Genomic DNA, 15,173 nt, shown 5'->3' with positions numbered 1-15,173 from the left:
TACTTTTGATACTTAAGTATATTTAAAACCAAATACTTTCAGACTTTTACTCAAGTAGTATTTTACTGTGTGACTTTCACTTTCACTTGAGTGATTTTCTATTAAGGTATCTTGCACCACTGCTCATAGGGAGCGTTTCAAGACTGGTGATGGACACCCAGGAGGCCCAGAGACAGATGAGCTGGGGGAAATGTTGAGCCAGCAACCCCTGGAAGGTATCCTCGATGATGACAATTTGGACAGTTCAGATTGGGGACTGTTCCAGTCCTCATTTGGTAGGACACATTCATTCAACATGTGCAATCCCCGGACTCCAGGGAACATGTAATGTGTCAGTTATCTCTTGCACTCCCATAATAAGAATTATGTAATGAACTCAACTCTTGAAGAAATAATGTTCTCTAATGCAGCAATGCAATCATTTTCTAGAGGCAGATGATCACCATAGCTCAGAGGAGATAATGCAGGATGAAGGTCAGCCCACTACATCTGCAGCAGCCAGGAGGGAAGATTGTGTGAGAATGCATGAGAAACTGACCATGGAATTTCATGAGCACAAACTAATGTATTTAAAAGAAGAGCATGATATGAAGATGCTAATCCTTCATGTTGTGTTGGTTATGAAGGAGGAGAGAAACAGGAAGCAGCAGCAGTACCAATGTTCTTCTCAAACCAGCACCAGTTCGGGGTCCCGATATTTCCATTTGTGAATTAAAAACCTTTTTTGTTACCAATCCATGTCTACGGTTTGCTTCAATCACTTGAGCTATCTTTGTTGTGAGAAGTGCTGCATAGCAAAAACATCTCTGCAGGCTAGTCCATTTCTGTCATTGTCTGCCTCAACCATTGGAACATCTGGGTCATCCTCATCTTCAATGCAAGGATCTAGGCAGCCATGCTGTTTGAGGTAATTGTGAAGCACTGCTGTTGCAATTATTACAATGCAGCATCATCTTGGTTAAAAGCGTAATGTGTTTCTTACACAGGACATTCCTCTTCCATACACCAAGCATGTGTTCCAATATACCTCTGGTGCGGATGTGAGCTTGGTTGCACCATTGTTGCTCAGGTCCTATTGCATGAAGATAGGGAGTGAACAAGAAGTTGGTCTGTGCATACCCACTGTCACCAAGTAAGATTCCACTATGTTGTCCACCTTCAAGCTGAGCATACAAAGAGGAATCCTTGATGCACCTTTCCAAAATGCAACAATGTTGGAGAACTGCACACACTTTTTACATTTATTGAGAACCAGTTTTTACAATTCCTGTACTCCTCAGCATCTGCTGTAGAGAGAAACTTGATGGGAATATGACATCCATCTATACAGCCAATGACTCCATGGAAGTTATCATATTCATAGAACTCTACCTTGTAGTTGGCTCAGTCAGCAGCATCAGGGAACTTGGTATAATTGTCTTTCAGTTCACATATAGCATTGCAGACTTTGTGGACGATTATGCATACAGTTAGTTCATTTGCACCACACATCATGTTTCATGATGGAAGGTTCCAGATCCCAAAAACCTCAAGGGGATCAGTACTTGTAGGGAAGGAGGGATGGGCTTTATCCTAAGAGACTTAGATAAAGCCTTGGCTCAAGAATTTTCTTTGTACATATGGAAATGGTCACGGAAATAGATTTTAGTCCAGGTAATCCATTTTCCTCCATTGCCAAGGTCAACCTTGGGGCCAACATCCATTAATCAGAAGTTAAACCTGCCTCTAGGCCAGGTTTAATTTAAGCCTTCACTTAGATCTAGATGAACTCTAAACGTCCTTCTGGAAATCAGATTTTTAAAAATCTAGACTAGTGCAAGTCTGAGACTATTTTAAACCATTTCTGAGAAATGGCATTTCAGTTAGTCCAGTTTAAAAGTGCAATTTAGTCTAGGATTAAGCGTCATCTGTGTCTGCGAAACCGCCCCTAGAAGGCTTAACAAAATGACATACATTTGGAACCTTAAACAACTAAACACAACTCTACAACCGAAAAAAAAACTTCTAGGTCCTTTTCTTTACTTACATTGCTCAAAACCACTTCTTAAAACTAGGCGAAACATGGCCAGACTGGGAGTTTTTTTTTGCTAGGAGCTCGTCCTTCGCATTACGGAACGTGCTGACTTCACTATGTCATTCTATCTTCTATGTTATCTGAGAAAATGGGTGTGTTACTTTGTCCCCTACACTTTGAGATATCAATGTATCAGAAGCTTTTCTGCTGTTTCTTCAAACAAAACGAGTGGAAGAGTGGAAAATGCAAACTTCCGCCGATAGAAATTACTTTAAGGTATACTGATCTAAAACATTCCAATAAAAGCAACTTTATTCTGCTCTGTGATGTGCATCCAAAGCAACGAGTAGAGCTTTTGCAAAACAGACTGAATTGTGTGTTTGGCGCGATAAAGCTGCCTGCGTAATAAGTTAATTTTCACCATAAGGAGTCAGGCAGTTGTTAGTTATTTGTTTTCTTGCTCCATTAAATGTATGCATTATTTATGAACTAAAAAATTCAGAGATCCCTTTTCAAACGTTAATGGGATGTTAAGATATGAAGGCTGCCGAATCCATTACCCAATTATTTCCCTGTCTATGGAAGACTGCCTTCAGAACTTCTTCCAGTCGGGAGTGAAGTAGACTGGGACTGGCACACGACAAGTCTGTAATCTGTGTAGGGAGCGGAACAGCAAGACGACTTCCAGCCACACCAGCGTTCAACCGTCCCACAGCATGGCCTTGGTGACACGCCCTGGCGCCATTCAAGTGGCCTTAAGTTACAATTTAAATGCATGGAACTTATCCTTTGAGAAGAGCCCTTTTATTCATCATGGTGATAGACTTTTTACACAAGGCCTAAAATGGCAATAAAAAACATTCTGTCTCTAATTTCTGACTACACACAATATTATTTTGTCCTCATATACACAAACATCTTTTTAACAGGAAAAGAGGTTAACATTTGCTATGTGTTCTGAGAATGTTTTCATAATCCATACATAAATCCTATTTCTTAATTTTCTATTATTTATGGATTTATGTTCTGAGCCAGGGGCCAGCACATTATGGTAGCATGCGTCAAGGTAACAGAAAAGGCACAGTAAGACTTAGTGATAAAAGTCATGATGCATTAGTACGACCACAACATATAGACCTAAATTTACATTAAGCAAATAGGATGTAGAATGGATCCATTAGTGAGTAAGAGTGTATCAGTGCATGCAGAATACGTTCCGCACGTTTAGACAACACAAAACTCTACAATAGAATAAATAGACAAAGGTCATATCAACACCATTATGTGCAAACTTCACAGCTAATGTATCCGATTGTGACCTGGATATTCTAGCTATGGACTGAACAGACAGTATATCCAAGCAGTGATCTTACCTAGGGCTGTACAATTAATTGAATTCACATAGAAATTGCAATATTGACATGTGCAATATGCAAATCGCAAGAGATTCATATCGCATGCAATATTTTGACATTTTCATATCGCATGCAATTTTTTCAAACGCTGCGTGTAATGTCAGTATTTATAGTTTATTCTGTTTTTTTCTCCTCTTGTGGCTGCATCCCACACATACCAAGCCCCGTCCCATCACTCAAACCCTGCAGTTACCTCTCACTGTTAGATCGACTATAAGTTTGCATGCTGTTCTGTTTGATCAATTGCAGGCAACAGATTGTTCCAAATAAGAACAATGCTGCTTTAACTTTAGCTTTTTAATATAAATCATTCTATTTCTATTATTTCAACTCTTCAACCATATGTTTTGATCTAAATCGCAAGTCAAATCGCAATTGCAATATTTGCTAAAAAAAACACAATTCTATTTTTTCCCATATCGTACAGCCCTACTCTTACCTAAGAGTGAAGCTCTCCACAGCAGACACACTGGACAGGAAGACATAGAAGGTGGCCATGTCGGTGGTCCTCAGTGGTTTGGATGAGGTCTGGACCACCACGGCTCCCCCTAACCTCAGACGCAGGAACGTAGGGCTTCCAGGTGGTGCCTTTAGGATGTTGACACTCCCTACCCTCCTCATGGGTATACCAGATCCCACTGGGCCGCCCCTCCCCACCCCCACATGCTGCAGGCTGTCCTGGGGAACACACTGGCCTGTCCAGTCCCGTCGGCTCTGGAAGTAGATCTCCACGGGAATACCCTGCACCTCTCCCTGTCTATCCCTGCTGTCGGAGCTGCTGGTGGGGCTGAACCAGGCCAGGTCGGGCTTCAACTGGGCAACACAGAAACCCCCTGGGGACAGCAGGCATGCCCCCCGCACCTCCTGCGTCTCACAGAAGGCATACGCCGTCACACAGTGGGCCCCCTCCTCCGTTCCCTTCCTCCCACCACTACCCACCTCCACCCCCTCCCCAGCCCTGCCCCCTCCAGCATCACCTCCATTGGCCATACTGGGCATGTGAAAGAGGATCCTGATAATGGGGGCAGAGGAGAGGACCTGGCGTGCCAGGATGACAGGGAGGATCCTGCGACTGCCAAGGAGCAGCTCTGGGCCGATGGCTCTCTCCACAGACAGGGAGCCGAAGGTGACATTGACGGCCGGCTGCAGGCGGCCCGCCCCGGGGTTGGTAATGAGGAAGGCCTGCCTCTGGGCTTGCAGGCTGGAGTTCCCCAGCAGCTCCTGGCTGTAGTCCCTCAACAGCAGGTGGTCTGCGTTGAGGATCTGGTAGCCAACTGAAGGGTAGACAGGGAAGGGAGCTTGGTTCTTGGTGTCCTTGGACAGCTCCTGGCAGTGTACACCTAGAGGATAAGATATGAAATACAGCTGTTAGCATAGAGCAAAAAGAAAGCACATAGCAAATGTATGTCTGTTTAAAGTATATAGTAGCATTATTATAGAATGGATTTTCTGAAAATTTGGTTTAAAAATGTAATAATGGTGGATATAAAAAGCAATTCTAATGCAGTGACCCGTGTTTATTCAGTGAATTCAGCAGAATTCTAGAAGAGATTACCAAGCTTTTCAGGGAAGGTTTGCTGAAAAACAATATTTACACCAGTCACTTATCACACTGAAAGTCCTAGCTAGCCCACTGCCCTCCTGCCTCACTATACAGTCCATCATGACACAGCCACACATAACACACACACGCAGACCGACACAACACATACACACATACACACACATTCCACAAACACTCACACATTTTACACTCATCATTTGCTGCTGCTACTCTGTTCTTTATTTACTCTTATTATTACCTATCCTGATGCCTAGTCACTTTACCCTGCCTTCATATACATATTTACTTAAAATACCTTGTACCTCTGCACATTGTACTGGTACTCCCTGTATATAGCTTAACTTATGAGTATTTTATTTGATTAAAATCTGCATTGTTGGGAAGGGCTCGTAAACTAGCATTTCACAGTAAAGTCTACACCAGTTGAGTTTGGTGCATGCGGAAAAGACAAATCCAACTAATCCAGCGCAATCACTTTCATTGTAAACATCAACGAGAACAGGTTTGCAGCTTAACAGCAGAGCACTACAATGACTAGGCAAAGTATGAAACAAATGTATCTAGGAAGTATTTTTCTGCCACAACTTCACTGGATATGTGTAATCCTGTTATAATATACAGGCTATTGTACCTTGTCTGAGCCCTACATTGCACAGTGGTCTTCAGAAAACGACAGGGTAGCTACATTACACGGTAGTTACAAAATACATACGGTTGAAGAAGAGAATGGCAACAGTTGTTAAAATACATAACATAACATGCAACAACTGTATATCATCCAACCTGGTGGACAATGTTGTGACAAATATATGCTCCAGCAGGCGTTGGACCCTTAAACGCTTTGGATGTACACAATACATATCCTGCTTTCAATAATGCACATACAGTATGAAAGCCCATGGGATACACAGCCTTATTATACACTGAGTGTACAAAACATTAGGAACACTTGCTCTTTCCATGACATAGACTGACCAGGTGAATCCAGGTGAATGCTATGATCCCTTATTGATGTCAAATCCACTTCAATCAGTGTAGACGGGAAGGGGAGAAGACAGGTTAAAGAAGGACTTTTGAGCCTTAAGACAATTGAGACATGGATTGTGTACAGGCAATCTAAGACGAGCTTGGGAAGGGCTTAATGCAATGATGGGAAGAGAGAGTAAAAGAGAGAACAATACAATTGCTGACTGTAAACGACCTTATCTGCTTTAATGGAAGATTTGACACTGTCGATTTTAAAGACGAACGTGAACAAATATGTGACAGCATCCCCAAATCCGTACCAGGCGGGGATACAGCCTGACAGGATGCTCTCTATTGTGCATCTGTAAAAGTGTGTGACTGTTTTAGGTGACAAGGTCACATTTTTTCAGCCTCCTGAGGTTGAAGATGCACGCTGTCTGTGTGAGGGGACCATTTCAAGTTGGTCCGTGATGTGTACGCCGAGGAATGTAAAACTTTCCACCTTCTCCACTGCTGTCCCGTTGATGTGGATGGGGGGATGCTCCCTCTGCTGTTTCCTGAAGTCCACGATCATCTCCTTTGTTTTGTTGACGTTGAGTGAGAGGTTATTTTCCTGACACCACACTCCAAGGGCCCTCGCCTCCACCCTGTAGGCCATTTCTTCATTGTTGGCAATCAAGTCTACCATTGTAGTGTCGTCTGCAAACTTGATGATTGAGTTGGAGGCGTGCACGGCCACGCAGTCATGGATGAACCGGGAGTACAGGAGAGGGCTGAGAACGCACCCTTGTGGGGCCGCAGTGTTTAGGATCAGCGGGTTGGAGATGTTTCCTTCCCTCACCACCTGGGGGCGGCCCGTCAGAAAGTCCAGGACCCAGTTGCACAGAGCGGGGTCGAGACTAGGGTCTTGCGCTTAATAATGAGTTTGGAGGGTACTATGGTGTTAAATGCTGAGCTGTAGTCAATGAACAGCATTCTTACATAGGTATACCTCTTGTACAGATGGGATAAGGTAGTGTGCAGTGTGATGGCGATTGGTCGTCTGTGGACCTATTGGGGCGCTAAGCAAACTGGAGTGGGTCTAAGGTATCAGGTAGAGTGGAGGTGATATGATCCTTGACTAGTCTCTCAAAGCACTTCATGATGACAGAAGTGAGTGCTACGGGGCAAAATGGTCTATGACTCATAGTCACTCATGTGTCATACAGTACATGCTTTTATTTTTTGTTTTCCTAGGCTACCTGGCTAAAATGCTTGCTCGCTAGCCTAACTTCCTTTTATGGGCAGTGTTAGCTAGTTAATATTAGCCTACTACATTAATATACTACATATATTACATCCATCCTCTCAGTCCAATGGCCAGTACGGAGAATTAAGTAAAACCACAAGTCCAAATACATATCTCCATCCATGGCTAATTTAGGAAAGGGACAATTTTAGCTAGCTAGCCACCAGAGAACAACAACATAACAAGATGCAACAATTCAAGTTGTTTCTATAAATTACTTATTTATATGTGATAGGAGTGAAGCCAAATCCAAACTGGCTTCCGCTTGACACTTTTATTTGGTGCGCCAGGACCATTCACAGTTGAGCTCACTCAGCTTAGCTCAACGCTGATTGGCTATTATTTTATACATGTTTTTTGGGGCCAAATGATCTCTGGCTTCCCTTGAATTCAATGCTACGTGCGGAAACAATGTCATACTCTTTATGAAAATTATGAAAACACCGATAGACGAAGATAAATTATTTTATGTTTAAAATTTTTTGTATTGGTCAATTTTATCTATCCAGTGTAGTTGGGGCAGCGGTCAGTTGTGAGTGAATGTATCAATGTCCTCTATGTTTTTAGTGTATGCAGTATGATGGACTGACTGGATAAAATGTGTGTGATGTGAGAATGTACAGTGCCTTGCGAAAGTATTCGGCCCCCTTGAACTTTGCGACCTTTTGCCACATTTCAGGCTTCAAACATAAAGATATAAAACTGTATTTTTTTGTGAAGAATAAACAACAAGTGGGACACAATCATGAAGTGGAACGACATTTATTGGATATTTCAAACTTTTTTAACAAATCAAAAACTGAAAAATTGGGCGTGCAAAATTATTCAGCCCCTTTACTTTCAGTGCAGCAAACTCTCTCCAGAAGTTCAGTGAGGACCTCTGAATGATCCAATGTTGACCTAAATGACTAATGATGATAAATACAATCCGCCTGTGTGTAATCAAGTCTCCGTATAAATGCACCTGCACTGTGATAGTCTCAGAGGTCCGTTAAAAGCGCAGAGAGCATCATGAAGAACAAGGAACACACCAGGCAGGTCCGGGATACTGTTGTGAAGAAGTTTAAAGCCGGATTTGGATACAAAAATATTTCCCAAGCTTTAAACATCCCAAGGAGCACTGTGCAAGCGATAATATTGAAATGGAAGGAGTATCAGACCACTGCAAATCTACCAAGACCTGGCCGTCCCTCTAAACTTTCAGCTCATACAAGGAGAAGACTGATCAGAGATGCAGCCAAGAGGCCCATGATCACTCTGGATGAACTGCAGAGATCTACAGCTGAGGTGGGAGACTCTGTCCATAGGACAACAATCAGTCGTATATTGCACAAATCTGGCCTTTATGGAAGAGTGGCAAGAAGAAAGCCATTTCTTAAAGATATCCATAAAAAGTGTTGTTTAAAGTTTGCCACAAGCCCCTGAGAGACACACAAAACATGTGGAAGAAGGTGCTCTGGTCAGATGAAACCAAAATTGAACTTTTTGGCAACAATGCAAAACGTTATGTTTGGCGTAAAAGCAACACAGCTTATCACCCTGAACACACCATCTCCACTGTCAAACATGGTGGTGGCAGCATCATGGTTTGGGCTTGCTTTTCTTCAGCAGGGACAGGGAAGATGGTTAAAATTGATGGGAAGATGGATGGAGCCAAATACAGGACCATTCTGGAAGAAAACCTGATGGAGTCTGCAAAAGACCTGAGACTGGGACGGAGATTTGTCTTCCAACAAGACAATGATCCAAAACATAAAGCAAAATCTACAATGGAATGGTTCAATAATAAACATATCCAGGTGTTAGAATGGCCAAGTCAAAGTCCAGACTTGAATCCAATCGAGAATCTGTGGAAAGAACTGAAAACTGCTGTTCACAAATGCTCTCCATCCAACCTCACTGAGCTCGAGCTGTTTTGCAAGGAGGAATGGGAAAAAATGTCAGTCTCTCGATGTGCAAAACTGATAGAGACATACCCCAAGCGACTTACAGCTGTAATCGCAGCAAAAGGTGGCGCTACAAAGTATTAACTTAAGGGGGCTGAATAATTTTGCACGCCCAATTTTTCAGTTTTTGATTTGTTAAAAAAGTTTGAAATATCCAATAAATGTCGTTCCACTTCATGATTGTGTCCCACTTGTTGTTGATTCTTCACAAAAAAATAAAAATAAAAATAAAAAAAATACAGTTTTATATCTTTAGGTTTGAAGCCTGAAATGTGGCAAAAGGTCGCAAAGTTCAAGGGGGCCGAATACTTTCGCAAGGCACTGTATGTGATCCTTTAAATGTAAGGTGGCCATCCTGGATGGACAATAATGTTTTATTCTATTCTGTTCAATTATATTATATATATATATATATATATATATATAATATATTATATTGTGTATGAATGCCATTAAGAGGCTGAATGGGCAAGACAAAATATTTAAGTGACTTTGAACAGGGTATGGTAGAAGGTGCCAAGTGCACCGGTTTGTGTCAAGAACTGCAACACTGACAGGTTTTTCACGCTCAACAGTTTCCTGTGTGCATAAAAAATGATCCACCACCCAAAGGACATCCAGCCAACTTGACACAACTGTGGGAAGCATTGGAGTCAACATTGGCCAGCATCCCTGTGGAATGCTTTTGACACTTTATAGAATCCATGCCCCAACAAATTGAGGCTGTTCTGAGGACAAAATAGGGTAATATTAGGAAGGTATTCCTAATGTTTTGTATACTCAGTGTCTATCTCAATAGAAACCCTCCCACTTCTGCCATGCCAGAAGATAGTGTAGCTATCTCTTCATGTATCTGAGAAAACGAGCGACCAGCACTGTGAGGCTCTGTTGGATGACTGCCTGTCTGTACAAGAAACAATGTGTCAGAACCCTGGTATGCAGAAGCAGCCGGCAGACACTTAACCTTTCTCTCGCTGACAGACCCACCAGCTTCCTCTTCCTAAGCCTACACGGCCGCCATCGTTAAAGTGCAACGGCGGAAATTGAAGGTTGATCTGGACATGCCGTGCATCTTTGAAGTAATTTGTCAAAAGGCGTTCTGCAAGTCAAGCCTAAAACACCTGAATGTGTTGTTCTGTTCTCAATGAGTTGACTTTAGACAACAAGAACATAATGATACAGTTCCACAGGGAGGCCAAATACCCTCATGTACAACTGATCACACTGATCAGCCATGCAGAATATTAATGAGAAACCATTAGTATTTCGTTAGAAGGGAGTAAGAAATTGCTAGCCAATTAGTATTGGGGAAATGGAAGGGTAGCACTGCCCTTCATGGCTCAACCTATGTGACCTTTCTCTCACGGAGAGGGTCAATTAAAATCACATTTTCATTTTCAAGGAAAAAACAGGTTTGTGGAGGGTCAAAAGGTGAAATTGTGCACAAAGCAAATATTAAATCTTCTTGACTTTCTAATCTCTCTACAGGCTACACCTGCACAAGTAGAGGGATGAGAAGGCACAGTCACTCACACACAGACACACACCAAACAGCAGTCTGAAATGGTTATCAACAGAAGACAGACAGCCTGGCCTCATCTTCTATAATGCAGGACAGGTTATCTCCAAACAAACACAGTGGCTGTTTCCTGACATCCAGCCTCTTTCTCTGATGATGATTTCCACTCTAGCATCACATCACTTGGCCAAACTGCCCCCAAAACACACACATGTCTAATGAACAAATCATGTCTGCAACTGCCCCCACCACACGTGACTGTACCTGCACCACCCCATAATTGCTGGACTGCTGGGTGAAAGAGTGGTACTGTCCACACAAGGAGGTTCAAGCACACTGATTACAATCTGCTAAATTACTCAAATGTAAATGTAAATGCTAAGTGTTTAGTGTAGGATCTTAATTTGAACCAGTTTGCTACAGCAGGAAAAGAATCCTGCAACAATAGGAAATGTTAATTATTATGTAAATTATAATTAATGGACATTTTTGTAGGGGTTGATACATTTTTCGTGAGGGAAAATCAAGTCGTAAATTTCACAGTAGAAATTACAAACTTCTGAAGCCTTTTTAAACAACAAATACACTAAACGTCTTACAAGTTGTCCTGCAACAGGGTGATCAAATGAAGATCCTACATCTGTGTGCACAACATTAATCTATTTCCTGATGTTACCTGAGGCGTCCGTTGACCCATTATTCCTCAGGTGATTTTCATTAGTACAAATATCACAGAGGGTATACAGATGTCGTCATATTTTTAGGGAGATCTCAACTGTATAATGTTCATGAAGTTTAAAGTTTACTGGACTCTTTAACTCAGTAATGCATGGGAAAATATGAATGAATGAATAAACAGCAGTCATGCCAGAATACTTTCGAGCAAACATAGTCCTATGGTATCTTAAAGCATTAACTTATTATAGCATTCATGCTCTTTTCGGGATCATCCCCAAGTGAAAAGCATGTTTTTTTTGTTTAGATATATTTTTTTCATGTAGTATGTAAATAGGAAAGGCCATGTATTCAATAAATGAATGCCTCTAGTCTACATCAATGTATGGACCTACTGTAATAAAATAAGCTATTCCTTTAAATGTGTTTCCAACTGTCAAGCTGTGTTTTTTATCTGTTGATCAATTGAGAGTATCAAAATAAGTTAGAATGGACAAAATGAAAAAAGAATTGACCTCAAACCATTTCATTTTCACTATCTATCACAGCAAAGTGGATCCTTACCTGTCAGAAGTTTGAAAATTAATACTGTGACAATTGGCAATATCCAAAAGAGAGGCAAATAAAGCATCTTGGCAAGTTGGACAGTCCTGATTATCTACAGGAGAGCTCTAACAACGTACCAAGAGAACAGCGTCAGACTTTCTGCTCTCAATTGACACACATCTATGGTAATTTACATTTTTTCAATCCCCAACAAAGTAAAGAGCTGTAATGAATATATATATAACTCTCTGTTGATAACAGATGCAACGGTAAATTCCTGTTCCAAGTAATAACTGAAGTGTTGTTTAGGTCCACCAGTTTGAGTATCCACTTTACGCTACTTTCTGCACCTTGCCTCCGTCTAATTTTTCTGCGTAAAATTCACTTTCGCTTGTGGATCGCCAAATTGTAGAACAAAGATCCAAGTTGCGGTATTCTTTTACATTCACCGTTTATTGTGGACGCAACAAAAGCAAACTTCACTGAGTAGACTGCGGATATGTTATATCCTGTCCTGGACTGCATATAGAATGAGTAAAAATCAGGTTGAGCGCTGTGCCCATATTCCGTCAGATTAACGATTCTCGTGCGTAATCGCCGTGGGGGAAAGGCCTGCGAGGAAATTAAACGCACGAGAGGTCAATGGGATCTAGTGATTTCTCCACGATTTATTAAAGGCTGTCCCATTTGGAATATGTTGCGCTACTAGTATATAGGCTACAATTCACAAAAGGCCTAGAAATACTTTGTAGGCCTACATGTCTATATATTTTATTTGACCTAATAACTACTTTTTAGTCTATTGTTATTTTGTACTCTGTTTTTGTAGCCTATTGGCAGGGGTGTAGAGGGGGCTAGACAAAGGTATACCCAGTTTTTTTTGAGAGGGCATTGCATATACACTCTTAGAAAAAAGGGTTCCAAAAGGGTTCTTAGCAGATGGATAGATAGGGTTCTACCAATAACCATTTTCACCTGAAGACCCTTTTTAGGAAGATGAGGGTTCTTTGTAGAGCAAAGGGTTCTACCTAGAACATTTTTCATTCTAAGAACCGTTTTTGGAAGAAATGGTTCTTTGATGATTATTTGGAAGGCAAGAAGCATTCTAAAGAGAACCGTTCTGAATCATTTTTTAAAATAGTGCTTTGACCGTTAGTGTTTACCTCAGTGTTTAAACTTAATCCTTTAACATTTAAAAAGATTGATGTGATAATGTTTTAAACTGTATGAGAATATTTGTACCCAGCAAATTGTGTTACCTAGTGCTGTTTTTTCAGTGTTACATTTTAGTGTAAAAAATAGGTAAATTAACATTCAGTGGTGTAAAAGAACCCCGGCCAGGGCTGGTGAATAGAGGCTAGTGTAATTGTGTCATCTTTACTCTATGTAGAGTAAAACCCTCACAACCACACTCATCATTATCATATTTCCCAGAATGCTCTATAGCAGGTTGATTTTAAATCCGCTATGCTCTCAGATGAACCATCAAACAAGCAAAGCGTCAATACAGGATTAAGATTGAATCCTACTACACCGGCTTTGACGCACGTAGGATGTGGCAGGTCTTGAAAACTATTACGGACTACAAAGGGAAACTCAGACGCGAGCTGCCCAGTGTTGTGTCTTTTGCATCATTAAAGTGAAGAATGTTATTTTATCAAATCAATTCTCTGTAATTATTATTATGTGATTAAACTAATCATGTACATGTAATTAACTAGGAAGCCAGGGCACAAAGTAAAATCTTCAGATTGATTTTCCTAATATAACTCTTCAGATATTTTTAATATCTAATCAATTAGTCTTCTAATTAATGAATTATTCTTTACCTCACGTTAGTCTCATTCCAAACTTCGTAAATTGTTGGTTATCTGCATGAACTCAGCCTTTACTATATATCATTCATACACCAATTGTCTTAATCATTTATTTACTAACTAACTAAATAATCACAGAACTGCATAAACACACAAACAGTTGATATGGTTACAAGGAAATGATAGGGGAGGTTCCCTAGTGGGCTAAGCCAATATGACGGCTTGGCGGACAAAGGGAAGTGGGTGTGGACTGAAAAGGCGGGATAGAACTGGAGTCACACAATTTATAATTATATTAATTGAAATGCTAATCCTTTGCACATGAACGTTCACTCAATCGGGAATAATTGCAATCAATATAAATGTATATTTATATAGTGTCGTGATCTCTGTTGGAATCGTCAGTCCTTCTGATGGAGAGTTCATCCGAGTCACTCTCTTTCTTTTTTCTGTTTCCCTGAAGATCAAGTATTTTGTGGTTAAAATGGATACTTCAGAGTACCATTCATAAATGTTCTCATAGTTGTTTCGGCGGTTGTCGGTCTTCACATCCCAGGTTGACATAATTTCTAGCTGCAGACCAGTAATTAGTATCTCAGACTTGCTCTTATTCTTGAGAGATTGATAGTCTCAGTTGAACCATTTCCAGCCGTGTAGCCAATGCTCCACGTGGTATGGTTAGGAATTCAATAACTATTTGCAATCACAGCTCACGCTATGGATTTGCTTAGTCTAAACTCAAACCTTTGCCCCCTTAGCTGACCGAGGTATGCGTGGTCTGAAGAGGATTTTCTCAGGAGGGTTTTTTCTTAGTAACAGTATAAAAGGGATGTTCCATGACACCTGATCATGTCTGTTCTCACCGGGGCGGGCCAATGACTTGGTTAAACTTTAAAGGGAATACAATTCTCTTTCATTAAAGGTTTTACATCATTTCACAAATAGTTTAATCTTTACTCATTCATTTGATACAAGAATTAGATGCAAACCCCATAATTGTGAAATGTACATATTCAGAGATATAGTTACAGTTGAAGTCGGAAGTTTACATACACCTTAGCCAATTACATTTAAACTCAGTTTTTCACAATACCTGACATTTAGGCATTGTAAAAATTCCCTGTATTAGGTCAGTTAGGATCACCACTTTATTTTAAGAATGTGAAATGTCAGAATAATAGTAGAGAGAATGATATATTTCAGCTTTTATTTATTTTATCACATTCCCAGTGGGTCAGAAGTTTACATACACCCAATTAGTATTTGGTAACATTGCCTTTAAATTGTTTAACTTGGGTCAAATGTTTCAGGTAGCCATCCACAAGCTTCCCACAATAAGTTGGGTGAATTCTGGCTCATTCCTCCTGACAGAGCTGGTGTAAGTGAGTCAGGTGTGTAGGCCTCCTTGCTCGCACACACTTTT

At 40.8% G+C, this 15,173-nt stretch overlaps 1 protein-coding gene across 1 annotated transcript in view; it reads right to left on the bottom strand.

Annotated features, from left to right (window-relative positions):
* Positions 1-12,532, bottom strand: part of LOC110522888 (transmembrane protein 132D-like) — a 38,689-nt gene extending 26,157 nt beyond the window's left edge. Inside the window, exons 1-2 of the mRNA XM_090236605.1 lie at positions 11,952-12,532; positions 3,869-4,769 (exon numbers count right to left, since the gene is read on the bottom strand). Coding sequence (XP_090092731.1) covers positions 3,869-4,769; positions 11,952-12,018 — 968 coding nt within the window. The 5' untranslated portion in view covers positions 12,019-12,532. The remainder of the gene's footprint in view (positions 1-3,868; positions 4,770-11,951) is intronic.
* Positions 12,533-15,173: the final 2,641 nt, after the last annotated feature.

The sequence above is a fragment of the Oncorhynchus mykiss genome, chromosome 5 (genome assembly GCF_057628025.1).
Source record: "Oncorhynchus mykiss isolate SJ-2025 chromosome 5, ASM5762802v1, whole genome shotgun sequence".
Lineage (NCBI taxonomy): Eukaryota > Metazoa > Chordata > Actinopteri > Salmoniformes > Salmonidae > Oncorhynchus > Oncorhynchus mykiss.
The sequence above is the reverse complement of the archived record's forward strand: the minus strand, read 5'-3'. Positions and strand labels throughout refer to the sequence as shown.